The following is a 27,364-nucleotide window of genomic DNA, read 5'->3' on the forward strand; positions in this document are numbered from 1 at the left end:
AAACAAGATCTTAGTCGATAAGGTTAGGTTAGTGTTGGTTGTGCCAAAACCCACGATTTCAAGTTGGTAAAATGATCACTTAAAAGGAAACAAACACTTGTTTAGGGACTACTTAATACTTTCCAAGAGGACTAAGTTGATATTTGCCAACGAAAAACCCTGCCAAGTAGTGGACCTCATCTTTATCTACTTCTTTGCCACGTCATCACCCCGTCTTAATCCCCGTGCCCACCCGTCACGACCACCTTCTTCAATAATTATTTACGACTTCCTGAAACAAACGAGCATATTTCCATTTATTTTCTTTCCCTCCAAACAAGCAAACACAAAAACTTCATTTTCCCGAGAAAATTATTTTCATTCTCTTTCCATGGATTCACCGGCTCAACGTCGTCTCAAATCTATCCAGAGTCACATCCTCTCTTCCACCACCGCTGATCATCCCGACCTCCAAGCTAACCTCGCCTCCTCCTCTCAGTTCGTTCACCGTAATCTCTCTCTCTCTTGATGCATTCTTACACTCATACTTGTTTACAAGTACCAACTTATTTTTCAAGTTTATAACAATTTTTTAGATCGCTAGATTTTTGGCGCTGAATGGTTTTGAATATGTATTTTTTAATTTTTGCGACTTCTGCGTTGTTTTTTTTTAACGGTTTTAGTTAATTTAAGCGGTTAAATGAAGTTTCTAACCTGTTTTTTGATTGCTTGAAAATAAATAATCACTATCATTTGGATAATTATTTATTTATTTTTAAATATTTATGTGTTATTCTTTTAATGTTTTGATGATTGAATTTATTGTTTTTTTTTTTTTGTTTTCATTTGCTGTGTAGGTCTACAGTACAGTGTTTGTTTACCGGAGAAATTGCAAACAGGGAAGTGGAATGTGTATAGGTAAGCAATGCTTAATTTGCTTCTTGTTTTTTTTTTTTTAGTTTAATTTCGACTAGTTTGGACTTAATTATTGTTTTTTTATAGTAATTAATTGGTTAAGAATTGCTTGATTATGAATTTTACTTGTTTATGTAATGGTAGATCTGCACGGTCGCCAATGAAGATTGTAACTAGGTTTCATGATCACCCTGAGATCGAGACATTACATGATATCTTTGTGTAAGAATCTCAACTACTCATTTTACTGCGTATGTAGTTTAAAGGGTCTATAATTTTGAAATTGAAACATAAATGGCTTGGTCAATGAAAGAGTTTAAGAGCAAATAGTTTTAAGGTGCTTATCATAATGTTTTTATTTTTTTCTGGTGTTTATAGACATGCTGTTAAAACTTTTGGAGATTACAAGTACTTGGGCACACGAGTTCAGGCAGACGGAATGATTGGAGAGTGAGTTGTTGATTAATGGAATTTGAATCTATTTTTTTTTCATGGATTAAAAATTAAAGATAAAGTTAAGTGACTTCTTTGTGTTTTTTTTTTTAATCATTTTGACTTTTTATATATGAAAGGTATACATGGATGACATATGGAGAAGCTGGTGCTGCTAGGGAAGCTATAGGTTCTGCCCTTCGTTTTCATGGGTTACAAAAAGTGAGTCATTTTCTAGATAATTTGGATTTGTATTTTGTAGGAGTTATTTTTTTCCTTAAAAAAATGTGTGTAATTGTTTTCACATGCGTATGTAATATTTGATGTTCTGTAATCTAATACTTAGCTTGTGTATTTTGCTGACACTATGTAGCTAGCCTCTTCAGTAATGCTCAAATGAAAAATCATACTTCCATGTGACATGTTACTTTTAATGTAGTTGCTTAGACATCAATTTGTTTCTTGTGGAACAGGGAGCTTGCGTTGGACTCTATTTTATAAATAGACCAGAGTGGTTGATTGTGGATCACGCTTGTACAGCATATTCTTACATTTCAGTTCCCTTATATGACACACTTGGTACGTACATGACTGATAAAAAATGCATCTATCTTGATACATTAGTCCTGTTCTTACAATGTCTGATTCTGTGTGCAGGTCCTGATGCAGTTAAGTATGTTGTGAATCATGCTGATGTGCAAGCTATCTTCTGTGTCCCAGAGACATTGAACACTGTGAGTTTAATCTTTGCTTTTTAAATCTACCCTTCTACATAGTAGAACCCATGTCTAGCTAGTTAGCATCACCTTGGGTTCTTAGTTCACTGGAAACTTCTTGTCTTATTCTTAAACAAGACTTTGATACATTTTGACTAGGTTAAAGGCCTGTACATTGTGAGAGAAACTGGCTGGCTGTGAATTATCTTCACTAAATCATCAATTTTCTGTTCATGCTCAACGTGCATTGAGTTTAACAAACATTGTTAGATGATAGGTTGTTAATACATGAATCTAATTGTTATAAAACTTGTCTCAGGAGTCAGGTGATCCAGGTCTTCCAAGTACTTTTCCTTGTTTTCCCTCTCTGCTTCTCTCTTCGTCTCCCTCTCTCATACAACAGAAAAGGCTTAAATTTTCTTCTACTAATTTTTGTTGCATATTTTTCTGCTAGTTTATTTTGGGAAATAGGAGACACCCATACTCAATGCACTTGAATTGGCTGTTCTACATTCCTCTGTTCTCATGACATGAGATGATGATATAGTAATGGGTAGAACTTTCTGATATATAATTGCTAACTGAAGCTGGAATTCCGTGGCATACTCGTATTTGGCTATATTACATGTTCACATCTCATGTATATATAACCTATGAGGTTAGCAGATCCGATGTTAGCTTGATTTGAATTGCAATGTGCCTCATGTTCTCTCCTGGAACTTGCAGCTGCTTAGCTTCATATCCGAGATTCCATCTGTACGACTTATAGTGGTATGTACTTCTATAGTCTCTACTAAGATCCTAAGCAACTAAAGAATACCATGGACCTTATTCTCATTCTGTGTTGTATACTTTATGGCAGGTAGTGGGAGGTGTAGATGAACACTTACCATCACTTCCTTTGGCATCTGGAGTGAAGCTCAGATCATATACAAAACTGTTTAGTGAGGTAAGTTTTATTCTGAAACTTTGCCTTTATTATTTTAAGTAGGCTAGCAGTATGTGGCTAAAAAAATTTGGTATGTGGACCATATTAGAATTGTGTAGCTTGAGACAAGGAATCCCTGGTTTAAAATTGAATCTCTTTGAAATTGCTTCTAGAATTTTTTGATTGTTGGTTGTTGATATATGTTAAGTGCTTAGTTGATTTGACTTGGATGTTTTTTGTTCTCTGGATGGCTAATGAATCATTGCCTCCCATGATATAAAAATAAGTGATCCCAATCTCTACTTATGTTTTTAGCATTGAGAAATTGACAATATAAACTGAACAAGCCAAACTGTTAGGATTATGTTGATGAGTTTGATGTGTTTGACAAATCAATTGCTTTTCCAGTTTAGCGATACATGTACTTTCTTTTGTGTGTTTCTAATGCTTATTACATTAGATATTTACTTGTAATATTAGCAATAGTTTGATCGTGGGCAAGATTTCCACCTTAATTTAAATTCCTAAATTGAAATTGAGAATGGCTTTGTAAATTTTTCTCAACAAAATTTTTATTGTAGATCAGCTTTCTATCTTAATTCAAAATTCACAATCAGACCAGTCAATTCTCAATCTGCAATGCAATAGAAATTGAGCATGTCTGTTATAACTTAAAAAAAATTATGCCACCTTACAAATGGTTTTTATTTTAGGGGCGCAGTAGCCTGCAACCTTTTATCCCTCCTAAACCTGAGGATGTTGCCACCATATGCTATACTAGTGGTACTACTGGCACACCAAAGGTAGGATACAAGTTTTTTGAAATATGTTTCTCAGCTTTTGCTGCTACTGTCTCATCTCCACAATGATTGGCCTTATATTTCTCTGGAAGGGAGTTGTCTTGACACATAACAACTTAATTTCAAGTGTTGCTGGTTTCTGCATGGCAATCAAATTCAACCCTGCAGACATGTAAGTTTCATCTTCAATTCATATTAAGACTTTGTTGAAAGATACTTTATATACTTTTCTGATTTGACTTCTATTTATCTTTTGCAGTTATATATCCTATCTTCCTTTGGCGCACATATATGAACGGAGTAACCAGATCGTGTCAGTTTACTATGGTGTTGCTGTTGGATTCTACCAGGGAGTATGTGACAATTCTGCCAGATACACACACACATGTTGTCATGACTCTAATTCCTATTTTAGTTAGGGATTAGTTAAAGAATTTTTATGGTTTGGCCTAGTTCAAGAATGCTGTTGTGAGGTAGAGAACTTTGTCAGGGAGATTTTATAGTTAAGTCATTATGCATAGTAAATAGGTTTTATCGTAGTTTTCTTGGGTGCAGTAGGCCAAAAGATATCTTGTTAGGAGACATCTTCTGATCTGATATATTGGTATCACAACTGTTCTGAGCATGAAATAACCCCTGTAATGAAACTACGCATACATTTCAAGAAACTAAAGACTAAACGTAGGTCTGCAGTTAATACAGCTATCTTTTTTAATGCTTAACTAGGTACATTTTGGGTGTCTTCATACAAACACACTTATGGCTTAGTTTCTCAAACTTGCAGGACAGTTTGAAATTGCTGGATGATTTGTCTGCTTTAAGACCAACAATATTTTGTAGTGTTCCTCGGCTGTATAACCGTATATATGATGGGTAAGATTGTGCTTGAGGAGTGCATAATTTATATTGTTATAATCTGTATGGTCATTCAGGCATGTTTGATAAATTTGATTGTCTCAGAATCATAAATGCGGTGAAAAGTTCTGGGGTTTTAAAGGAGAGGCTATTTAGAGCTGCCTACAACTCTAAGAAGCAAGCATTGATGAGTGGTATGTATAGCCAATGACTAGTTTTTAACATTATAGTTGATATCTTCTCATTGGTGCCCAACCTATCCAGTTTAGTCATTTGTCAGAACACACCACAGAAGTGTTTTTTTCTTAACAATTATTTAAGCCCAAAACACTGAAGTTCTAATAGTAGATTATAAACCTGACCGCTACATTCCTTAAATAGGAGGTAGTTAATGTGTGGATTCATATTTCTTGTTGTTAATGTTTAGTATCAATGCTTCAGGCCGGAATCCATCACCAATGTGGGACCGATTGGTATTTAACAAAATAAAGGAAAAGCTTGGAGGACGAGTGCGGTTTATGGGATCAGGTGCTTCACCTTTATCTCCAGATGTAATGGACTTTCTGAGGGTGTAAGTCAATTCCTAACCTAATGCATTATTATGTTTGAATCTCTCTCCCTCTGTGTGTGTGCATGTGCACTTTGTTTTTTTTTTTTTTGCTTCAAACTTTATCACTGTTTACAGGTGTTTTGGCTGTCAAGTACTTGAGGGATATGGGATGACCGAAACTTCTTGTGTCATTAGCAGTGTGGACCAGGGTGACAATTTATCTGGCCATGTTGGGTCGCCTAATCCTGCCTGCGGTGAGTGTTACATACTTAGTTGTTGATAGCATAATAAGTTTGCCATCTACATGAGCTGGTAAATGAAGTTGTAGCATGGATCAGTAATTACAACATGTACTAGTTTACTCTAGTTGATAAATATCTATTTTAGTTGGTATCCCATAGTTTAATCGTTTATGAATCGGATGCTAACGCATGAGAAGTAATGAATTTCAAAGATGACCATCACAATTACATCCTTTTATTCATACAAAACATCTTGTGCCTTGAAACTGCTTTGATAAAAAGGCACAACGGACTCTAGAAAAGAAAGGAGTGTTGACTAAGTGAATTGGTGTGATGTAAAAATCCTAATGCTATATGAAGATAGAATTTTGGTTACAGAGGCTTTAGTAGAAGTTTAGCTGAAACTGCTGGAGATGCTTTAAATGAAAAAGAACAGGAATAAGCTGGAAGGAAAGCTTAAGAGAAAAAACCATTACTGATTAATATTATTAAAAATGTTGATTATTGACTATTAGTGGATGATTCACCAAAAACAAATAATTACTATTTGGTTGGGGAAGTTTAGTGGGCTAAACACATTAACAAGAGAAGTACTAGGAAATTCATAATTATGGCTTACAACTTAAGGTAAGATATTGAACTTTTGTTTTTTAGGGCAAAAGTTAGGACCACTTGATTTCTGGGTACCATGTAGTTGGTCTGAGTGCTTGGTTTATTCATGGTGCTAGGGTAGTCAATCTACAGAACTTAACCATTTGAAGTCAATGGACTGTTTAATGTATGATCATTTTGCATGATGATCAGCAGATGCAGGATCAACCTGTAGGCTTTGGCAGGCACTTTCTTGTATGTTCTGTGATTCTCTCATGGATATGACAATGGGTTATGAGTTTTAATTCTTAACTCTATACCATTCTTGAGTTTCTATGTGCACATGATTGATTTATGACCTATTTAGGACATATGATTTCTTTTAGATTTTCTGACATACGTGATTCGTGATGAAAATTATAATTTCTAAACCCAGCAAAAGGCCATTTGTGAAGATTTTGAAGTGGTTGTTGGAAAATTACATAATGAAATTCCTACTAGAAGTTGTTTATCCTCTATCTTGTGTGCCTGGCCAGTTGGAGTGTGAGTTGGTTATATATAACGATTCACATTTACATTTCTCTTTCAGAAATAAAACTGGTGGATGTTCCTGAAATGAATTACACCTCTGAGGATCAGCCTCATCCTCGTGGAGAAATCTGTGTCAGGGGTCCCACTATCTTCCAAGGCTACTACAAAGCTGAAGTCCAAATGTAATCAACTTTAGTACCCTATTAGATCTTGTTACTGAGATGTTTTGCTAATGATTAGTCTACCGGACTGCTGGCTTAATTGGACAGGAGAGAAGTAATAGATGATGATGGTTGGTTGCATACAGGAGACATTGGGTTGTGGTTACCCGGAGGCCGCCTCAAGATTATTGACAGGTTGGTTGTTTACCTTGGTTTTGTGTGGAAAGATGAATAAAAACAATTACGATGTGCTTTTAGTTTCTATTAATGGAAATTTACTTTTAATATCTTAATATCGGCTGTCCGTGTCCTTCTAGCAATACCAACTATATTGATTGAAGTTTGAATCCTGTCACCTTAATGAAACTGTCAGTTAATTTATGACAGGAAGAAGAATATTTTCAAGTTGGCACAGGGTGAGTACATAGCACCGGAGAAGGTTGAGAATGTGTATACAAAATGCAGATTTGTTTCCCAGTGTTTTATATATGGTAAGAGCATGGGTTTTACATTGAATACCAATCTTCTCAGTTATGATTTATTCCCTGATGGCTTAATTTGTTTGTAGGTGATAGCTTCAACTCCTCATTAGTGGCTGTAGTTGCAGTGGAGCCAGATGTGTTGAGAGATTGGGCCGTGTCTGAAGGGATCAAGGTTGTTGGTTAATTTATTATTTATTTATTTTTCTGTTGGTGACAAATTTCACCCTGGGAACTGTAGTCAGGAGTCTTTTTGAGTGTTATTAAATGAAATAAATTTTGGTTGGGATTCTACTGCTCGCTATTAAAACTAAATGATTGATTCTGTCCATAATTTACTTAATGTTACTCGCTATTAAAACTTTCCTTGTGCAGTATGATGATTTAGGACAATTATGCAATGATCCAAGAGCAAGGGCCGCAGTTCTTGCTGACATGGATCTGGTTGCAAAGGAAGCACAGGTAACTTTTTTTAGACAATTATGCTTTGTAACCCTTCAATTTGCATTTCCTTCAATTTATTTTTTACTCGCTTACAAATCTACAGTTGAGAGGTTTTGAATTTGCGAAAGCTGTAACTTTGGTGCCTGAACCATTCACCATGGAGAACGGACTTCTCACGCCAACATTTAAGGTAAAGCTGTCGCTAAACATTCTGCCTCGGACAACCTCTAGGCCTGGACAACCTCGATGCATATTCTGGATGTAAAGAGTGGTTATAACTTATAAGCTTTCATGTTGTCTTTCTTACATGCCACATGTAGCACCAAAATGTGACAGCAATTGCACGGAGAATTCCTTCTGTGTTTTGATCTGGGTAACCTTGCAGGTCAAGAGGCCTCAAGCGAAGGAATACTTTGCCAAAGCAATATCAAACATGTATGCTGAACTCTCTGCATCCGATCCGAAGCCGCCGAAGTTGTAGCGAGCGCACCATATTTGCACCACAGAAAAGAGCCATCCATTTGATTCGTTGATCTTGACATTTGCAATTTACAAAGAAACCACAAGTAGCTGACTGTTCTCCAACTGTTGGCCGAATATGCTGGTCCCGCAAGGATGAGACCAGCTGTTGTAGTCATCTATTTTGTGTTCCTCAGATTTTTATCTATTAACTGAAAATCGGGAACATGCAAAAACATAGAAATCTTCTATTATTAATGATTTCTTCAAAAACATTAACTGACATGGAGGATGTTTCCTTGCCCTCTTGGTCTACAGGGTAGACTATTATTGTTATAAGTGCCTGTAATTTTAATATGTTTGGTAGTGTGGTAGTAGTTAGCTTTTTAAATAATTTTTTATGCTGAAATGGATGCTGATAATTTTTTTTTAAAAAAATTATTTTTGATATTAGCATATTAAAACAATTTAAAACGTATAAATTATATTAATTTTTTAAAAAAAAAATTAAAATTTTTTATGAACTTTGTTTGTACCGTGTTTTTAAATGCTTCCAACTTGGGTTTAGAATTGTTTTATTTTATTTTTGTGGTTTTAGTTAATGATGGTTTTTTTATTTAGATTAATATAAATGTTCAGGTTATATATTAATAAATTAATGATTATAGAAATTTGAGGTTTATGAAATTTGAATTGAGAATTTTTGAAGAGGAAATCTGAAATTGAACGAGGGAAGCTATATTTTCATGGTTAACCAATGAGGTTCTTGCTTTCCGTACCCGGGTTTGGTCTTAAAAGCATATTGTTGGGCTTTAAAAGCATGTTGTTGTTTTTCTTGGAAAAGATGTAATCAATCAGTTATAATGAGTTTTTCGTTTTTGTCATAAATAGTATTATGGTAATTAATTAGCCTCCCAGGGAACTTAACAAAACGAGAAGAGCTAATTTTAGGTTTAAAACCAGATATCCCTTGTTAGGTCTCGTGTCAATCAATTCAACCTGCCAGCCTTGTTTGGGAAAATCTGGTTTTAAACCTAATGTGCGTGGTATACTTCGAAAGAAACTTGTTTCAACAGCTAAATTGGGAAGCTCTAATTAAGATGGGAGTTTTTGGGATTTTGAAATGTTTAGAGTACTGTTTTCATAGAAAAATGTGCTTTGGGCTTTTAACCCCCTTTTCTATAAAAAGAAAAGTAAAAAATTAAATTAAAGAATACAATTTTTTTTTTTTGTGCTCTTGAATTGGTTCATTGCAAATTGCTTCAACTTCAGGTGTCCCTTGCTTGATGTTTGGTTTCGAGGAAAATCTTCCCAAGATTTGGACACTTCGTTTGTGGAGAGAAAGGAAACGTGATAAATACAAAAGGGTCTAGAAATCCAATCGCAGGGCATATTAACCATTCTTACATTGAGACCCTTAGGCTTTGGCCCAAAAGATGGGAAACATGAGTTTTTTAGCAATCAAGCCCTGTGTTGAATAATGCCAACAATTGTATGTATCAGCCATTTCCTAAGCTTTTCACACAAACAGGAATAGTTTTCCTTGAATCCTCAAATAAGCCTTCTGCTGAATGCAACCATTTACTATACTTTACCACCAGCTGCATGCATTAAAAAAAAGCAAAAGAACCGCTCACAAATTTCCTCAAATCCCACTTCATATTTCAACCATTCAATATTCATGTAGGAAAAACAGCTCTGTATAGTACAAATGATACCTTATATTACATGTACAGATAGCTCATCACTCAGCAATCCAAAAGAAACAATGGATGGACACGACAGGATCACTGTTTGACAAGCGGTCGTGTGTTATTCCAAAGCCATTCACGAGCAGAACCATCCAGCAGCAGTGAAACCTGCAAGTCTCAATGGTTAATCTGGGTAATTGTAAATGACTAACCATCTGCCAAAAAAAAATTGCCAATATAAAAAGAAGAGGAGGAGGAGAAAAGTAGAGGGAAAAAAGGCTTAATGTGTTGTCCCAGATTGATTGGTGGCATGGATTGTGCCCAAAAGCTATTCAGGTTTCAGCCTCGTTGATGAGAAGCACAAATTGAACTAAAACATTGTCAACAAATTCATAGACCAACTTCTAAGTTACAAATAAAGAAACATCAATGCTTTTCTTTCTTCTCCATTTCTCTTATGATACAATCAGTTATGTGCAAGTAAATTGTAACTACAATAGAAGCATACGACCGTTTACAATATTGGTTGATGTGTACTTGCCTTTTCCCAAACTTGCGCATGGTAATTATTGAGCCAATCAACCTCCGCAACAGAGAGCAAGGACAAGTCTACTAACTTAGTCTGCAATGACCAGTGACAGAAGTTCGTGACAAGCAAGAACTGGAATATAATTACTGCTTCGTAAAACATAAATCTAGGGATAGAGTGTATCCAAAACACAAAATTCAAGAGATAAATGCTACAAAAAAAATAATCAAGATGAGAGATCAAAATAAGATACCAAATAAAATCAACTATTCTAGCAACCTAAGGTTATATTCTCACTTTAACTTAAGTTCCGGCCGAGGTTCAATTTCTCTGTTGTGGTGTAAACAAAGGAAAATTCAATACTTTTGTCTCTTTGACAACTTCACAATTCACATGTTAAACTTTACCAGGTGATCACTAGCATACCTGGATGGGGACGTAAGTGAGTTTTTCAAATCCCAAATACTCTATTCCTCCATAGCGGTTTGGGGTGTCAACCTGTTTAACGCAAAGGAGATTCTGCAAGAAGAGAACCAAGATTAAACACAAGAAAATGCATGAATAATGAGGAAGATGTTATATATCAACCATTAAGCAGAACAGTGGACAAAGGCAACAAATATCAACTGTACCATCAACAATATCCAAATAAATGTACAAACAAGGCCAAGCAGAGTACATATGTCCAAGTGGGTTTGCATGGGGCATGGAAGCTCACAGGGGTATATGGAGTGTGCTAAGGCATATGCTCAACTAAGCTAATAGAATATACAACTCTAGGGCTGGCTGCATGAGTCCCCCTACACTTTGTGTGTCTACCAAGCACTGGACATTTCTACAAAGCAATAAGCCTACTGCCCATCCAATCATGACATGAAACAAAAGAGAATTCAAACAAATTTCCCAAACACCAACTCAAGGTTTACAGCAAATAAAGTATTGTTGAAGTATGACTATCAAGTATACAGAATTCCCCAGAGTGTCAATGACAGAGAAACCATGCTTCCTTCAAACTACATTGATAATGTGGTTGTTCTGCATCTATTTGTATTACAGTACAGATTCTCTCTTTTCTATCACTGTATTTATGGTGCATGATCCTTGAGAAAAAAATATCATTAAGGCCCCAACCAAGAAATACTAGACGCAAGTTTCAAATGAAATTGACAAACTCATTATTAGAGTCAAACAATCAAGTGATGTTGTAGCTACGGTAGATTTTCTAATCCAAGGAGATGTAGCTGGATTATTATAGTACCTCAATTCGAATGCCAAAAGCATGATCTTCATAGTACCCTGGTTCATTGCTTACTATCATTCCTTTCTGCAAGGGAGTCATATTTCCAAATCGAAAGCTAATACTTTGAGGACCTTCATGAACATTTAATGCTGCTCCCACACCATGCCCAGTACCTAATAGATTGAAGGAAGAAGGAGCATGTGAATTAAAACTTTATTCTTCCTCCTCAAATCAAGTCAGAAATGTATCCCCTCACAAAATTTCCCTTCACAAATTAAGTCCAGTTACAAATTGGCAGGACAAGTACCATGCCGGTAATCAAGCCCTATCTTCCAAAGAGATGAACGGGCAAATGCGTCCAATACAAAACCAGGGGTATTTTCGGGGAATACTGCCTGATCCAGAGCTATATGACCCTGAAATGTCATAGTTTATTAGAAGATATCAAATTGTTCCATAAAAAAAAGTAAGAAAAAACAAATATATTCATTGTACATAAATCATAGAGACAAATGTATCCAAAGTGGTATGCTTCAGAGGGAGGGAGGATTTTATGGCATAAATCTTATCAGTCTAAATAATAATTTTGTAACCTATGATGCCAAATTATCTGTTCCCCTCAAAGCCCCTTCATATGGTGCAACCCTGGGCATGTACTATATATGAATTAGACCAAAAAAGATCCAGCACCTGCAAAACCCGAGTGAAGCATTCCTTTTCTCGTGCAGTAGGTTCCCCAAAGTGAACTGTCCTTGTTATGTCAGTTGTTCCGTCAACATATTGAGCTCCGCTATCTAATAAAAAGAGCTTTTTTGGATCCACAACACTACAACTCTCTGGTTCAGGTTTGTAGTGTATGATAGCACCATTTGCTCCAGAACCTGCAAGATCAGATCATCCTAATAATGAAACAGATTATAATAATGATCCTTTTCAATGTGTTACGAATTACAAAAAAGTTAAAATACCACTTATTGTATCAAAGCTAGTATCAATGAAACCAGCCTGCTTTGAACGGAATTCAAGAAGTCTGTCTGCGACATCTACCTCCGTTAGTTTCACATCCTTGTCAATTTCCCCTTCCAGCCAGACCCAAAACTCTGCTAGAGCAGCTGCATCCCTGCATATTAAGTATCACAATGAGCATGTGTTGTAAACGTCATTAGCTATTATTTTTTGGCAAGTAAAAATTATACAAACAGGTATAGAACTGAAGATGCAGATGCTTTTCATCCTTAAAGAACCATTATCCTGTGCTCACTTGCATCTTTTCTAGAAAATTTCATCCAAAGCATGATATCATTCTCACTAAGAATTCCACAAATTTGGCATGATAACAACAGACATAACGAGATACAAAAAATTCTCAAGGTTAACAAACCATAAAATTTTATTCCACACATTTAAGATGGTGTATACTAACAACACATATGGATGAGGCTTCATTTTTCAAGATAATTTTATTGAAAGTTCTTCCAAGGAGGAGAGAGAATCAAATGAGTAGATGCAGAAAAGACAGAAGCTTTGACTTCATGTAATTGCGTATAAAACTGCTCGGAAAATTTGACCTTTGATGAATAACACCATTTTCAATCTCAGTTTTTAAGGCATGCTAATTTGTGCAGAATACCCAACCCTGGAATTCAATTAACACAACATTCAAGTGTTGGACAGACAATAACATACAATGCAGCTTTCACAATCATGAACACAAAATAGGTTCCAATGACAGAGGTAAGTACCTTAAGTGAGAATTGTGCATGCCTTCTAACTCAGCAGGATTTTTCACAGCTTTTGCTAGAGAGATGGGTGAAGCCCTGTAAACTCCAGAAGGTCCCCAAGATTGATTATTGGAACCATTATGTAAGTTACCTTTACGATCACTTGCATGGATTTCAAAATGCCTATCACAGGCAGACTTATATGTGTTGACTATAGCAGCATTAACTGAAGACGTATCAAACCAAAGTTCAGCCCCTTTTGCAGCCAAACTGAAAGAGAAAAAAAATGCATATTTCAGAGTATGGTCACATAATAAGCCTGCCCGGCTGCCAGCATATATAAGAAGAAGCAAGTCCAAGTCCAGTGCCAGAGACAAAATCACACATTCTAGACTATGCTACACATCTGTATAGGCATCTATGTACATATTATGAAACATGGCACACTTCATTTTGTCTCACAGACACCAGTTTAACATAGGCATATAAAATGTTGACAGCCAGACTAGTTGTCCATTCATCAATAGAAACAAGCTTCTTTAATCATGAACATAGAGAGTAACTTCTACCTGATAATATCCAGCAATAATACATGGAACGTTTCCTGTGCTGCTGGAAAGAAAGAAAAAAGCTATAGCATTTACCTTTCTATCTCAGAAAGGATGGTGTCATATGGCTTCAATTCAACACCTGCATTCTTCAGATGATTCAACACTTCTGGCGTGACTTTAGAGTTATCCACAAATAATTTGGCTCCATCAACCTCTACGATTAAGTATGCATACATAACAGGTGAATGAGGAACATCGCCTCCTCTCTGCAGAATAAATAGATAGACAGATCATCATTTAGAAATAACAAGTACAGAATTAGGAAGTATAATTGAACGACTAACTTATAATTGAATTCTTGCTTTGTGTAAGTTTGACAAATCAATAAAAATTTCAGAATACAATGGCACTGACATTATTTTAGATTAGTTTTGAAGTAGCAAAGATTACAGTAATGTAAAGATAAGGTTTGCAAGCACCTCTACTGCTGCAATGTTTAAGAGAACGTGTCCAAAAAAGAAGGGGCAGAAGCAATTACCAAATTCAGCAACCAGGCAATTTCATCAAGCATGGAAACAATGATTGCAGATGAACAAGTATCAAGGAGCTCGGACCTCAGGAAAGACAACTTTGATGCAACATCCACACCAGCATATTTTAGTTCATGTATTCTTATTGGTTTGTTTGGAGGCATTGGCCTTGATCCCTTCCATATTTCATCCACGAGATTTGGATTGTACAGGTAAACCAATTTGTGATTTTTCTTAGCTATAGCTTCTTTCAATTCCTCGGCAGCATCAAAAGAGAAAAGAAACTGCTCCCTTCACAAAGTCAAAGACATGGCATCATACATTGGCAAGGTTGAAGAATGATAGAGTTAATGCATATCATAACTAAACTGATGGTTATAGACACAAAAATTGAGTGGAAGGAATGATTAGAACAATTAACATTTGGAAAGCAAATTATTCCAATAGAAGGAAAAAAGTTTGCAAGCAAAATCCGCACAAGCTCACTTGCAGAAACAGAATGATTCAACATGTGCTAAAAACCAATGAATGATGATCAAGTAATGAATACCAGAACTTCAACGTAAATTTACACCAGAAACATACGAGCAGGAAACTAGGGGAATTCAATTGGAGCAGGTTGAGAAATTGCTCACAGGATCAACACCAACTTTGGCCCCAGGAGCCAAAACATCATTAAGCCATTCGCTTGTTGTCGGGACTCCAGGATTACCAGCCCGCATGAGAATCCAATTAGAATTCAATTGCTTCTCAGCCTAATCATTATAGGAAAACAAAAATTAAAAATACTATTTCATCTCCAGTTGGAAACACAAACTACACTTTAATTAAAAATAAACTATTCTTTCAAACCTGGAGAAAATATCGACCATCTGTCCAAAGTGCTGCTTTCTCCTTTGTGACAACAGCAGTGCCGGCACTACCAGTGAACCCTGATATATACGTCCTCCGCATATAACATTCAGCAATGAATTCACTCTAGCAACCACAATGGGAAAGGCTAATTAGAAGTAATTACAAAGCCCCAGTATATCGTAGAAAAAAAAAGCCGGACAATCCTAAAGCATATCCAGCAAATGCAGATGCTCTAGTATCAATAATTCATTAATAACATTCAAAAAACACAAAATTAGCTAACACTAGAGTGATTAATAAGCTGAACTATTATAATTCAACAAACACACACAAAGAGCATAATTCCATTTCATAAAAACTCCAAATTCTACGACTAAAAACACCGGAAAGCACCATTTTTTCAATACGATAGTAAAAAACAAAACAACCCCTTTAACTTCAAACAAAAATACACCAAGACAAATAGACTTTAGCTGCATATCATAAATTCCCAGCATGCACCCCTACAACTTCAAATCACTATAACATTCAAACACCAATGCAAATGCATAAAAACATCCAAAACCCAATTGAATTTTAACAAAAAAAATACACCAAAAACAGAAACCCAAATAAAAGTTTAGCCAAAAAAGCCTTACTTGGTGAGCATCCTGAGAAGGTATAATATAAGCATCAATACCAATCCCAGGCTTAGAAAACAACTCACGTAGAGCTTGAAGCTTCTCATCCGGTTCCGACTTTTTTGCACGGCTCCATCTAATTTGTGAAGATGGTTTTGCAGAGACTGGAGGGCTAGTGCAATTTCTGATAATGATAGGGACTTTAGTGAAATTTTTGTCAAATCTTTGGTGGGTTGTTTTGAAATTTGAAAAAAAGGAACTTGGAATTAAAAGTTTTTGAGAGAGAAAGCGAGAAGAAGCTGAGAGAGAGAGAGGATGCATCACAGCTGGTAATGGGATTGAGTGCATGTTAGAGAAACTCACAGAGAGAAATTGAAGGGAAAGATAAGGTCTTTTTTAGTGTAAAGAGCAACAAAGTTCACTCCTTTTTTTATTTCTTGCAGGAAATCATGATGATACCTCATAAACGACACCCTGTTTAGGATTTTTGTCAACAGTAGATTCTTTCAATTATGCTACCTAATGATTACTATTTTATCATTGTGGTCCCTCTTTCATGTTCTATTTGGAAAAGTTAACGGAATTGGTTTATTTTCATGTTCTTTCAAGTCAAAAGAAGACTAATTGGAAGCAAAATCTTTCTTATACACACAAACACACACTGTGTATGTATAAATGATTTGTTAAAAATTTGAAAAAAAAAGATTTAATCTTGGATTTTATTAGGAATATCTTAATCATTAAAATAAAAATACTATAAAGTATTAATCAATTCAATATCTATTCTTCAAGGAAAAAAAGAAAATTATATTATAATTAAAATAAGATATTTTTTTTGTTCTACTAGTAATAATACTTTTTAAATTTAATCCTAGTGATTTTTCAAAATCAAATGAAAATAGAAAGATATTAAGTTGCGTTTATAATATCCAAATTGTATTTTTATTTATTTTTCTAATGAAATTTTTTTATTAAAGATATACTTTGGCATGGAATACTGTATTATAAATAAATTTTTGTACATAATATAAATTAGGGGGTGAAAATTAATATATTCCATTATCCTTTTTCAAGCCAATAAAAAGATTATATTGGTGGAATAATAATAGTTGAATGGTACAATTACAAGACAATTTAGTTTGATGGTTAATTTGAAATATCTACCATATATAGGAGACTGGAATGTAAGTGTAACTTTTTTTAAAATTTCGATAACTTCTTTGAAATTCCTCCCTTTTTTAACTTTTGTAGTGTAATTTGCAGTTCTCGATCGATAGATCTCTTCTTGTCTCTTAACATTAACAATGGCCATAATCACAGAGGAACCAGAAATACAACCTCAAAATGACCGAGAACCAACAGAGGAACCAACTTCACCTTCTAAAGATCCAAAACGAAAGCCAAAACCAAAGCCAATGACACAAACTAAACCACAAACACAAGCACAGACACAGACACAGATCAACCCTTTTGTTTTCTGGTTCTATTTCACTGTCTCAGTCTCACTTGTCACTTTTTTAGCTGTTGGTTTGTCCTCTCTCTATTCAAATCCAGACCCCAAAAGTTTCTTCCTTTCCCTCTCCACCCCACTACGCCAACACTACTCAAAGGGGCGTACAATTAAAGTCCAACTGGCTCAAAACCAGCCATCAAGTGAGGTTTTTGTGTTAGAGAGTGGTCGAAGAGATTTTGTGAGTGAAAAAGTTGTGATTGTTCATGGGTTGGGTCTAAGTTCATTTTCTTTTAGGAAAGTTTTAGACCTTTTGGGTTCAAAAGGGGTTCATGGGGTTGTGTTTGATTTACCTGGAAATGGGTTTTCTGATAAGTTTATGGAAGCTAGTGAAGAGAGAGGAAATGGAGTTTTCGAGAGGTTTAAGGACGCCTATGCACTGATTAAAGAAAAGGGGATTTTTTGGGCTTTTGATAACATGGTTGAAACTGGACAGATTCCGTATGAGGAGATTGTGTCTCATTATAGTGAAAAAAAGAGTGTTGTTAAGCCTATTGTATTGGGTAGTGAAGAGATGGGCTTGGTTTTAGGCCAAGTGATTGAGACATTGGGGTTAGCTCCTGTGCATTTGGTTTTGCACGATTCGAGTTTAGGAATGGTGGCGAATTGGGTTTTGAAGAATTCAGAATCGATTAGGAGTGTGACTCTGGTTGATACAGGGTTGAGGCCGGCTTTGCCTTTGTGTGTTTTGGAAGTGCCAGTGGTCAGAGAGGTTGTTTTAGGCGTTAATTTTGTGTACGAATGGTTGATTAGAATGTGTTGCTCAAGGGGGATTGGTGGTTTGGATGTGGCGGCACATAGAATGATGTTGAATGGGAGGGATGGGAGGAGAGCTGTTGTGGCTACAGGCAAGAAATTGAATTCAAGTTTTGATATTGCAGAATGGGGTGGTTTGGATGGGGTAAAGGGAATCCCAATGCAGGTTGTTTGGTGTAGTGGTTGGTCAAAGGAATGGAACGAGGAGGGACGTAAGGTAGCCGATGCGCTTCCACAGGCCAAATTTGTCACACACACTGGTGGGCGCTGGCCTCAGGTGAGAATTCTTACTGTGCTGTATTGTATGTTTTTAACTGCGTATGGTGATTTGTGAGAGCATAAATTTTAAATTTTAGTTTACAATGGATGTTTTTGGATTCGCATCATGCTTGGTGAAAATGGTTCTATATGAACGCATAGACCAATGGCTGATCTTGGATCTTGATTGTTTGACAGATAACTAGAATGAATGGCATTTAACAATGTGCATAAGGTAAAACCCATTATCGAATCATATGTAACCATTTAGTATCGGTTGAAGTTGGGGTTAGTGGAGACTTTGGTTGCTGGACTATGTTGGATATTAGAGTTCCCTACAATTAGGTCCGAATTATTGAGCTACTGATTGACATATACAGCATGTTTGGAGCCACCGTCAATGAAAAATGACTGCTTGCCTATGTTTCTCAAACATGTCCCTGGTTTTCTAACCAGATGTAACTAGGAAAGATTTTTTTGGATGATTTGATCCATTTTCTAGATGTTATTTATAATTTTTCCTCTTAACTCGTCCCCAACTGATGAAAAGAGCAAATTGTCTGCTTTGTCAAAACTGTCCTCCCATTCCAATGAGCTGGTTGCAAATTCTGGATGTTCTCACAACAAAATTTCCAAAAAACATAACCTCACAGGTCTTTGAAAAGAGTTTCATAAAAAGTGTTAGGTTTTCTATAAGATTTACCTAGTCTTTTCAGTGAAAGAACTGGGCTTGATCTTGGCTTTTGTAATGGCTCTGTTTGTCAATTCGAATTATTTGCTGAGGAATTAGAATTTATCTGGGTGTCTGCATGCCCATTTAATGTCTTGACTAATAAGAGGAAATCACAAATAAACCAAAGCCTCCTTTACCCATCTTCTCAATTTTCCTTTCGATGTTTTAAACCTGCATTTTAACTCGTTTTTGTTCATTTTCTACCAGAGACCTTGAACCTATCATGTGACGAAGAGAGAACATAATGTAACACTCTTTTATGGAGAAATGAATGTAGTGGAGGGAATGATATGAGCCTAGTTGCTTTTAATAAGTTTTTCACTTAGTGACAGAGGCTAAATCTTCACATTTTAATCTCTATACTTGCTTGATCTTAGACATTGTATAGTTTGACAGAGCTCTAACACACATAGGTGTGTCAAAAAAAACCAATCAACCGAAAAAACTGATAAAAAAACAACTGAAAAAACCGAACCGGGAGAAAAAACTAAAGAACCCGATTTAAAAACAAAAAAATCACTCAGTCCAGTTCAGTTTCTGTTTCACAAAGCTGAAACCTATTGAACCAGCTCAACCAAATTTGACCCAACTAAAAATACAAGGGGTATAAATAGAAACTCAACTAAACCCTAAGACACCTTTTCCCTTTTATTTTTGTTTCAACCGCCACCCCCCTTAACCTCTCTCTCTTTCACTCCTGTGATTTACCTAATTATTTCAATTTTCATGTAATTCCTTCTCACTAGCTTTGTCTTGCTGCTCTTAAATTTGATATTGAAGATTCAATCCCAAGATTTGTTGTATAATGTGGACCATCTTATACTTCTTATATGAATGGTGGCCTCCTGTTCTGCACATGCCCCTGGCTCTCTTCCTCCGTCAGTGGGAAGATTTGAAGCAGTTGCCTTGCCCTATCCTATTTTAGACAGTATCATCGTCCTTTCTATCAAAGAGCCTAGCAACAACTGACTCTGATTCCATGAAAGAGTATTGCTCGATAATGACTTCAAACAATCCCATCGCCTAGAGCAGCAAGCCAACAGTGGTGTGGGTGCATCAACAAAGGTTTCTGCTTGGGTTTTCCTGTACCACATTCATAAAAATTAACAAAACAAGTTTAGGATTTCAAAGTAATAAAACATTTGAAATCTTGCATTTAGTTTGTATTACGGATAATAAATCGTTTAGGTTGAAGTAGAGTGTAGTGGAGCATTGCTGGTAGTTTCTAGAGATGCCAGCATTTAGTTTGTACTAAGGACTACTGATTGATGTATAAGATTGGTTTGGAGCTGACTTCGATGAACAATGACTACTTCCTACTATTTCATAAACAGAGTGCATCACCAACCAAATTGAACTGGAGAATAATTGTCGTGATGATTAGATTTCAGGTTCTCGATGTTACTTATCTGTTCTTCTTGAATCATCTCATCCCTAATTGGTACTTTAACAGGAATTTATCTGCCTTCTTGAAACTGTCCTCCCAATTCGATGAGCTGATTGCAAATTGTGAATTTGTCCCCAGATATTTTAACAGCCAAAATAAACCTTAACATATATAGATTGTTAGAAGATATATCCTATCTTTCCATAGATGCTCAGCACTATACTTAAAAATAGAATTTGACAAGGAACATGATTCATAAAATTGTACATTGAGTTTCTGTTGATCTTTTTACTATCACCAGGGCTAGTGATGAATTCCTTGTATTCTAAGTCTAGTTTTCAATTTGTTTTGGTGATCTCAGGAAAATGCTGCTGATGAGCTAGCTGAGAATATTGTTAAATTTGTTTCCTCCTTGCCAAAATCAGTTAGGCGAGTTGAAGAAGAACCTATTCCGGAGCATATACAGAAAATGCTTGACGAGGCAAAGGATGGTCATCACCACCATCACGGCCATGGTGGTCACGGCCATCATGATGGTCATGGTCATGCTCAGACTCATGGAGCTGGTTACATGGATGCATATGGGCTTGGTCATGGATGGGGCAGTTGATATTTTTTCGTCTTTTTTTGATTCAGCAGACAATATTTGTGGAAACCAATGTTTGGTTTCAAGCATTACATTACCGTCTTCAGCGAATACCTGGTCTGTTCACACTTTCCTGATATCCCAACACCTTGATGGACACGATCGTTTCAACCATGGCAGGAGTTTGTAATACTAAGGCACTGTTTGTTTTCCGGTGCAAAGGTATTTTTGAAAAAAAATGATTTTTTTTGTTTTAAATTAATATTTTTAGTATTTTTGGATATTTTAATGTGATGATTAAAAATATTTTAAAAATCAACTTTTTATAATGGACTAAGATCATCACAAGAAATTGCGGTGATCCCAGGGCTTGCAGAAAACAAAATCCCTAATTTCTTCTTCTTGTAAACCCTGATTTTTTTGGAAAAGAAAAGGCTTCTCTCGAGAGACCAGAGAACTGGAAAGATGGAAGCTGAAGAACCTAAATTTCTCCTCACCAAAACGACGCAACATCAGTTTAAGAGAGAAATCGTCAAATAGTAAGTCTAACGACCACGTTTCAGGGAGAAGATAAGTCAAATTCCATATCAGTCAACAATCACAGATTGCCTTTGCAGATCTTCTACATGGATTCCAATTTTCTAATCTTGTTGGGGAGAAAGATGCAGATAAGAGGCAAGAAAGTGCTTTCAAGCAAATCTCATCACCCGGAAGCTCGGTACCATCTCGAATCTGCCCAGAAATTTATCTTAGGATTGTTCTTTCAATTTGATTCTTTGAAAACTTGTTAAATTTCTTTCAATTACATCCTTATCATCGAATCTTGAACTTTGAAAATTCAATAAAAGATATTCTGTCATTGGACTTCCATCAATTCACCATTATCCCAATTTTGGTGTTTTACAGAAAGAGTAGACTAGTCGTAGACACACCCGCGCAATGCACAAATTCTTTGCTGATTTCTGTGAAATGCTTTGCGGCCGATGCAATACCAATATCTTTTATTTTATTTTAAATTAACACTGTTTGTTAAAAAAAAAATTGGCAAGACCTTTATCAAATTAATTAGGGTTTGAGAAATAGGATTGAGAAATACTATACATCCAGACTTATTGGCTCTGTTTGTTGGGCTATTGGAGGTATTAAGGTTTCTGCATTAGATATTATCAAATCAATTAGAAACAAGTATGTGTTTTCGTACTTTAAAATATAGTAAAAATAATGAAATATTTTTAAAAATAAAATTTTTGATACCGGTGGTGTTCAAGGGTAATTTGATATTTTTAAATGGTTTTTTTATTATTATTATCATGTAAGATGAAGGGTTATTTTGTATTTGATCAAATATAAAACAAAATAAAAAATACAGTGAAACAACCAAAACGTTTATTAGAAATACAGAAAAATAAAATTGGTTTAAAGGGTTTTTTTTATCTTCTGACAAAGCTTTTTTTATTATTATTGTCGGGTTAACTTAGAAGCATATGAGTCTTTTCATAAAAAATTAAAAATATATTGGGGCACATATGGCATACTCGCAAGCGTGTGTGATGCCTTACAACATCTAAAAATATCATTTAGTCATGTTGTTGGAAGCATTGTTGTGCCTTCTTCCTAGTAGCAACTCCAGTCAACGTTGGTGGTCCAGTTTATAGTCGGTGAGCTTTTTATTTTATTTTATTTTTTTCCTTAAAAATTATAGTTTGACATTTTCTGTTGTTGGTATTTCAACTTCAATCTTTAATTTTTTTTATTTCTATTTATTTCTTGACTGTTTTATAAAAGTTTTATTTGTTTTAAATTTTATCATTCAATCTCAATTTATAAAATATTATATTTTTCAATATGATATTTATTATTTATTATTTTTTATAAGTATTTTGTTAAATTGATTTTTTTTTAATTTTATCTTTCAATCAAAAAACTATTTTTTATTTTTTTTATTTTGATCCTCATTCTGTTGATTGTTTTTTTGAGTCTTTTTATTTAGTTAATTTTCCCTTTCAATTACATGCTTCAATAAAAAAGAATTATTTTGTATTTTAATTTTAATTCTTAATTTTTTTGGATCCTTTTGTGTAATCAATATTTTTTTTTCAAGTTAATCATTTATTATTTAATTAATTGAAAATTAAATTTTATAATTTTTACATATTGACAAGGGTTTGAAATGTTAACACATATTGATATCATATGTTTTTACTTATTTTCTTTTTAACTTTGTGATTTTTTACATTTTTTTTACTCCACTGATTATTTTTTGTAGTCCTCTTGTATAATTAATTTTTTTTTTAATTTTTTTCTTAACACGTAATTAACTAGAAATTGAGTTTTATGACTTTTTTTAAATAAAGTGATGTGAGTCTAATGGTTGGAGGTTGTAGATTTAAAAAATTAACATAAATTAATGTTTTTTTAAATAAATTTTATAATTCTTTTTATTTTTTTTAAAATAATTATAATCTTATAATCTGAATAAAAATTTAAAGGGATTTTTCAAGTTGGCTTTGTCCTAATTATCGAGACTACACATGTTTGCATGCTAACGCGGCACAGTGCGGCTACGATACACCTAAAAATCCAGTCTCACGTGCCAAATGACCATCCCTGTCCTCAGGCCCTCCCTCGATAAAAATAGCACCGCACAGCATGCTAATCAAAACAACACGGCTTTGTTTTGACCGATGGATGGCACGGACTCCCTTTTCTACTATTACCCTCTTCCCAAAAAGAAGCCCCCGGTTTCTCCCTCTCCCTGCCCAACTGACCATCAAATCCCAACCACCATCACTAACGCCAACACCGACACAACTACAACCAAAACCACCACAGCAACCACCAAAAACGCCACCATCAACAACAACAACAACAAAAACTCATTTCCCTTTTACAAACCAATAGAAATTAAAGAGAGAGATTTTCTCTTCAATTACAACCCTTTTCACACACACAAGGCTGCCCCCACATCTTTCTCTCTCGATTCACCCCCCACCAATACCAAAACCACCAAGAAAATGGACTCGCACGTGCTTCTTGAAGTCTTCACTTGCAGGGATACACTAATTATGATCTTACGAAAGCTTGGAGCTCGAGACTTGGCACGTGCAAGCTGTGTTTGCAAGCTGTGGAGAGATATGGCTTCTGGTGATGAGATTGTGAGGCCTGCTTTTATGGAACCATGGAAGTTGAAGGATATAGTGGGGAAGCCCGTGTCTGGAAGTTTTTGGAGAGATAGTGGGATTTGGAAGTTTGCTATTTCACATAAGATTGTTAAAGGGGATTCTGTTGCTAGTCTTGCTGTTAAGTATTCTGTTCAGGTAATCAACAAAGTTGGAAACTTTTTGGTTCCTGGTTAATGGTTTTCTTGTTACATCTTTGTTTTTGTTTGTAGATTTGGAAGTAAAGAAAGGTTGGTTTTTTGTATGTGGGTATCTTGGGATATGCTTTTTTTGTTTGTAGATTTGGATAAAGTAGATATTGTGGTTTTCTGGCATGGTTGCGATACGATTCTCGTCTTTGTAGAATTGGAAAAGTTTTTATTTTTTGGTATATGGGAAATGAGGTTTTTGTGATATGATTGCTTTTTTGCTAGTTTTTAGAGTGGTCAGGTAATTGAGAAATGGGATTGGAAAGTTTTGGCTTTTGCCCTTTGCCTTTACTCGTTTTCATTTGGTTTATTGAAAGGGGAGAATTGTGGGGTTTTAATAGATATGAAGTCTAGGGAGTTTGTACACACACACACATGTTAGTAATTTGGTATTGGGGTTTTTGGATGAGTTAGCTGGTGATAGCATTGGTTTGGGTTTTGCTTCCGAGATTTTGATATGTAACTTCAAAGAAATTTAAGGGATAGATGATGGTGATATTTAGGTGAATTTATGGGGAATTAGCATGGATGGTAGATGAAGTTGGGCAATTCATAATAAGCAAACTCGTGTTTTAGGGGTTGGTTTCTGTAGATCAATATGATAAGAAGTTAAAAGATAACGGGCTCATTAAAAGGGGAGTCAGATAGGCATCCTTGATTGCCATTTTTTGAAAATTAATTGATGTTTTGCAAAGAGTTGGAGAGTTGGATGGATATGTTAATCATCATAGTAGTCAAAGCAATTGGTACCATGAAAGTTGCTATCACAGTATGTCCTCCATTTTGCACGTGATTGGTTTTGCTATCGAAGAATTTACTCTTTGCAATGAGATTTGTTTCGAGAGCAGTATTTATTTATTTATTTTTATCAAAATGATTAACATGTAAAGGGATGAGAGTTGGAACCGGTTATTGGTTTCCTAGAGCAGTATATTTTCCATTAAAAGGATATGTAAAGGGATGATATTTTCCTGATTAGGATGCGAGGATTTGCAGCTTATATTTTATTGGGTCAAGACTATCTGTATTAGAATGAAAGTAAGAGTTCAAGAGGTTGATCTGATATCAACCAAGTAAATTACAAATTCTATGTAGAAGCAATGAACAGAACAACATGTCATTTACAAAGGCACAAGGGGTAACAAGCTCAGTGATACCACTTATTTGATGAACCTGGCCATTCTACTGTTCACACCTTTATTGTTTTGTTGGTAAAGGTGCTGGTGGCTTACTCATGGCTTAATGGTTGAGTGGTTGCCAGTGAGTAAACAGGATAAGAAGGATTAGGGTTGATACTTATTTTACATAAAGGCCATGCCATATCACTCGGTTAAAGCAGATTTAAGCCCATCTTTTGATTATGGTAAGCAGCGATAACAGTGAAACCTTTGTATCAACTGAAAGATAAACTATAATTTGCAACGAAAATCTCATGTAATGCCCACTAGAAGTTTGTACTGCATCATATTGGTTGTGTTAATCTTTCTAGATAAATGATGGGTAAATTATCCTGTAAAAAGGTTCAATCTGGACTAAATCCAGTGCATCACTACATTCTATTGCCCCTAATGAGTCTGAGTTGCTATTTTTTTCTAGACTAAAATGCCAACTTTGCAAAATACCATTTCTTTAATTTGTTTCTTGGTTGAACAATGTGATATGAGCTTCAGATCTTTTCCTTGTTTACACAGGTCATGGATATAAAACGGATAAATAACATGACGAGTGACCATGGCATATATTCAAGGGAGAGGTTGTTGATCCCCATAATCAATCCAAACCTTCTCATAAATGAGACATGCTACATAGAGTTGGATACCTATGCGAAAAGAGAAGTGGCAGTATTATATCCAGAAGGCAAGCCTGATGAAAAGCTAATGTCAAAGGGATCATCCTCTGACCATGGCAAAAGAAGGGTTATTGATTCCTTGAAGAGAAGCATGCAAGTTGATGATGGAACTGCTCAATACTACTGGTCTATTTCAAATGGTGACCCTCGAGCTGCACTCACAGAATTTTCAGCAGACCTTAGGTGGGAGAGGGATGCAGGGCTGGGCTAGCTGGAAATATGAAACACGCAGTGCACCTAGTAAGTACTGCTCTGAATCAAATTCCTTCCATATATGGTTTGGGATTTTCCATAACCTGTATAATGTAAACAAACTCCAAGTTGTTACCATCATTTTCATCTTTCCCTGGGATATTTGCTCTTCAATTCAATCAGATGACGATGTTAAAGCTTCTGTTGTGCCTATGCTGTAGCCAACTTCCACAGTTTTGGCTTTCCTTTTCTCAACTGTGTAATGGTCCCTCGAGCTTCATATGCTCGGATCCTACAACCGAGTTCGTAATGTTGGATCTCCACCTGCCTAATGCTGGTCTTGTATGGATATATATTCTCATGACATGAGAAATGAATTTGTCCAAATTTATATGCGAGATGTCGAAGGAGTTCATAGTCATATCTTCTGAAGTGCTGCTTTACTGTGAGACTGTAATATTGTCTGAAACCCCAATTAGTCAAAAACCATCATCAATTTCATTTGTAAGGATGGTTTTCTTTGTTTGTCCATGTAAAATACCTTGTTTTGCCAATGCATCACTACGTTTTTTTTGGATTGTATTCAACACTGTTGTTTTATTATCATTTAACAACTCTTTCAATCATAGTTATACAATCTAATCCGGAGGTGACTGGGGTTGCATGTTTGCAGGACAAGCAGGTTAATTCAAGTTTGATTTTTTATTTTTAAAAAAAATCTTTGAAACGATGTAAATATTAGGCTTTAAACCCCCTTGTCTCTCATCTTGACAAATATGGTTTTTAAATCATTTTATGATGTTTTTTTCGAAGGAGTTCAAATTGAGTCCCTAGGTAAACAAGTTATGAGGTTGACCTGTCGGACTGGACAAGGCTTAATAGTTCTTGAATCATTTTATATGTTATT

The 27,364-nt window shown here is 35.4% G+C and overlaps 4 protein-coding genes across 5 annotated transcripts; 3 read left to right on the forward strand and 1 right to left on the reverse strand.

Annotated features, from left to right (window-relative positions):
* Positions 1 to 250: 250 nt before the first annotated feature.
* On the forward strand, positions 251 to 8,439 carry LOC133668953 (long chain acyl-CoA synthetase 7, peroxisomal). Its single transcript, XM_062088962.1, has 23 exons — positions 251 to 488; positions 837 to 897; positions 1,039 to 1,116; positions 1,273 to 1,344; positions 1,467 to 1,548; positions 1,800 to 1,905; positions 1,984 to 2,060; positions 2,769 to 2,813; positions 2,905 to 2,991; positions 3,684 to 3,773; positions 3,863 to 3,942; positions 4,030 to 4,123; positions 4,555 to 4,643; positions 4,731 to 4,819; positions 5,067 to 5,196; positions 5,311 to 5,429; positions 6,598 to 6,721; positions 6,809 to 6,895; positions 7,088 to 7,191; positions 7,269 to 7,354; positions 7,555 to 7,641; positions 7,727 to 7,813; positions 8,009 to 8,439. The coding sequence occupies exons 1-23, from the start codon at positions 371 to 373 to the stop codon at positions 8,102 to 8,104; spliced, it is 2,088 nt and encodes a 695-aa protein (XP_061944946.1). The 5' UTR covers positions 251 to 370; the 3' UTR covers positions 8,105 to 8,439.
* A 973-nt stretch (positions 8,440 to 9,412) lies between these two features.
* Positions 9,413 to 16,258, reverse strand: LOC133670074 (aminopeptidase P2). Of its 2 annotated transcripts, XR_009834007.1 has the most exons (14): positions 15,838 to 16,258; positions 15,197 to 15,322; positions 14,980 to 15,099; positions 14,353 to 14,628; positions 13,908 to 14,080; positions 13,285 to 13,533; positions 12,511 to 12,662; positions 12,233 to 12,423; positions 11,850 to 11,958; positions 11,561 to 11,715; positions 10,729 to 10,821; positions 10,315 to 10,395; positions 9,801 to 9,941; positions 9,413 to 9,683 (listed from the first exon to the last, which is right to left on the reverse strand). XR_009834007.1 is itself a non-coding variant. In XM_062090499.1 (13 exons), exons 1-13 carry the CDS (start codon positions 16,165 to 16,167, stop codon positions 9,870 to 9,872), a joined length of 2,127 nt encoding a protein of 708 aa, XP_061946483.1. In that variant the 5' UTR covers positions 16,168 to 16,258; the 3' UTR covers positions 9,723 to 9,869. The 2 variants fall into 2 exon arrangements, 1 of the variants encoding a protein (XP_061946483.1); XM_062090499.1 differs by lacking the exon at positions 9,413 to 9,683 and having other exon boundaries at positions 9,723 to 9,941.
* A 790-nt stretch (positions 16,259 to 17,048) lies between these two features.
* LOC133669868 (protein AUXIN RESPONSE 4) lies at positions 17,049 to 21,307 on the forward strand. The gene is made up of 2 exons (XM_062090194.1): positions 17,049 to 18,362; positions 20,825 to 21,307. The coding sequence occupies exons 1-2, from the start codon at positions 17,124 to 17,126 to the stop codon at positions 21,071 to 21,073; spliced, it is 1,488 nt and encodes a 495-aa protein (XP_061946178.1). The 5' UTR covers positions 17,049 to 17,123; the 3' UTR covers positions 21,074 to 21,307.
* A 2,381-nt stretch (positions 21,308 to 23,688) lies between these two features.
* LOC133669918 (F-box protein At1g55000-like) lies at positions 23,689 to 27,032 on the forward strand. Its single transcript, XM_062090251.1, has 2 exons — positions 23,689 to 24,366; positions 26,108 to 27,032. The coding sequence occupies exons 1-2, from the start codon at positions 23,734 to 23,736 to the stop codon at positions 26,474 to 26,476; spliced, it is 1,002 nt and encodes a 333-aa protein (XP_061946235.1). The 5' UTR covers positions 23,689 to 23,733; the 3' UTR covers positions 26,477 to 27,032.
* The last annotated feature ends 332 nt before the right edge of the window (positions 27,033 to 27,364 follow it).

The sequence above is a fragment of the Populus nigra genome, chromosome 12, assembly GCF_951802175.1.
Source record: "Populus nigra chromosome 12, ddPopNigr1.1, whole genome shotgun sequence".
NCBI classification, from domain to species: Eukaryota; Viridiplantae; Streptophyta; class Magnoliopsida; order Malpighiales; family Salicaceae; genus Populus; species Populus nigra.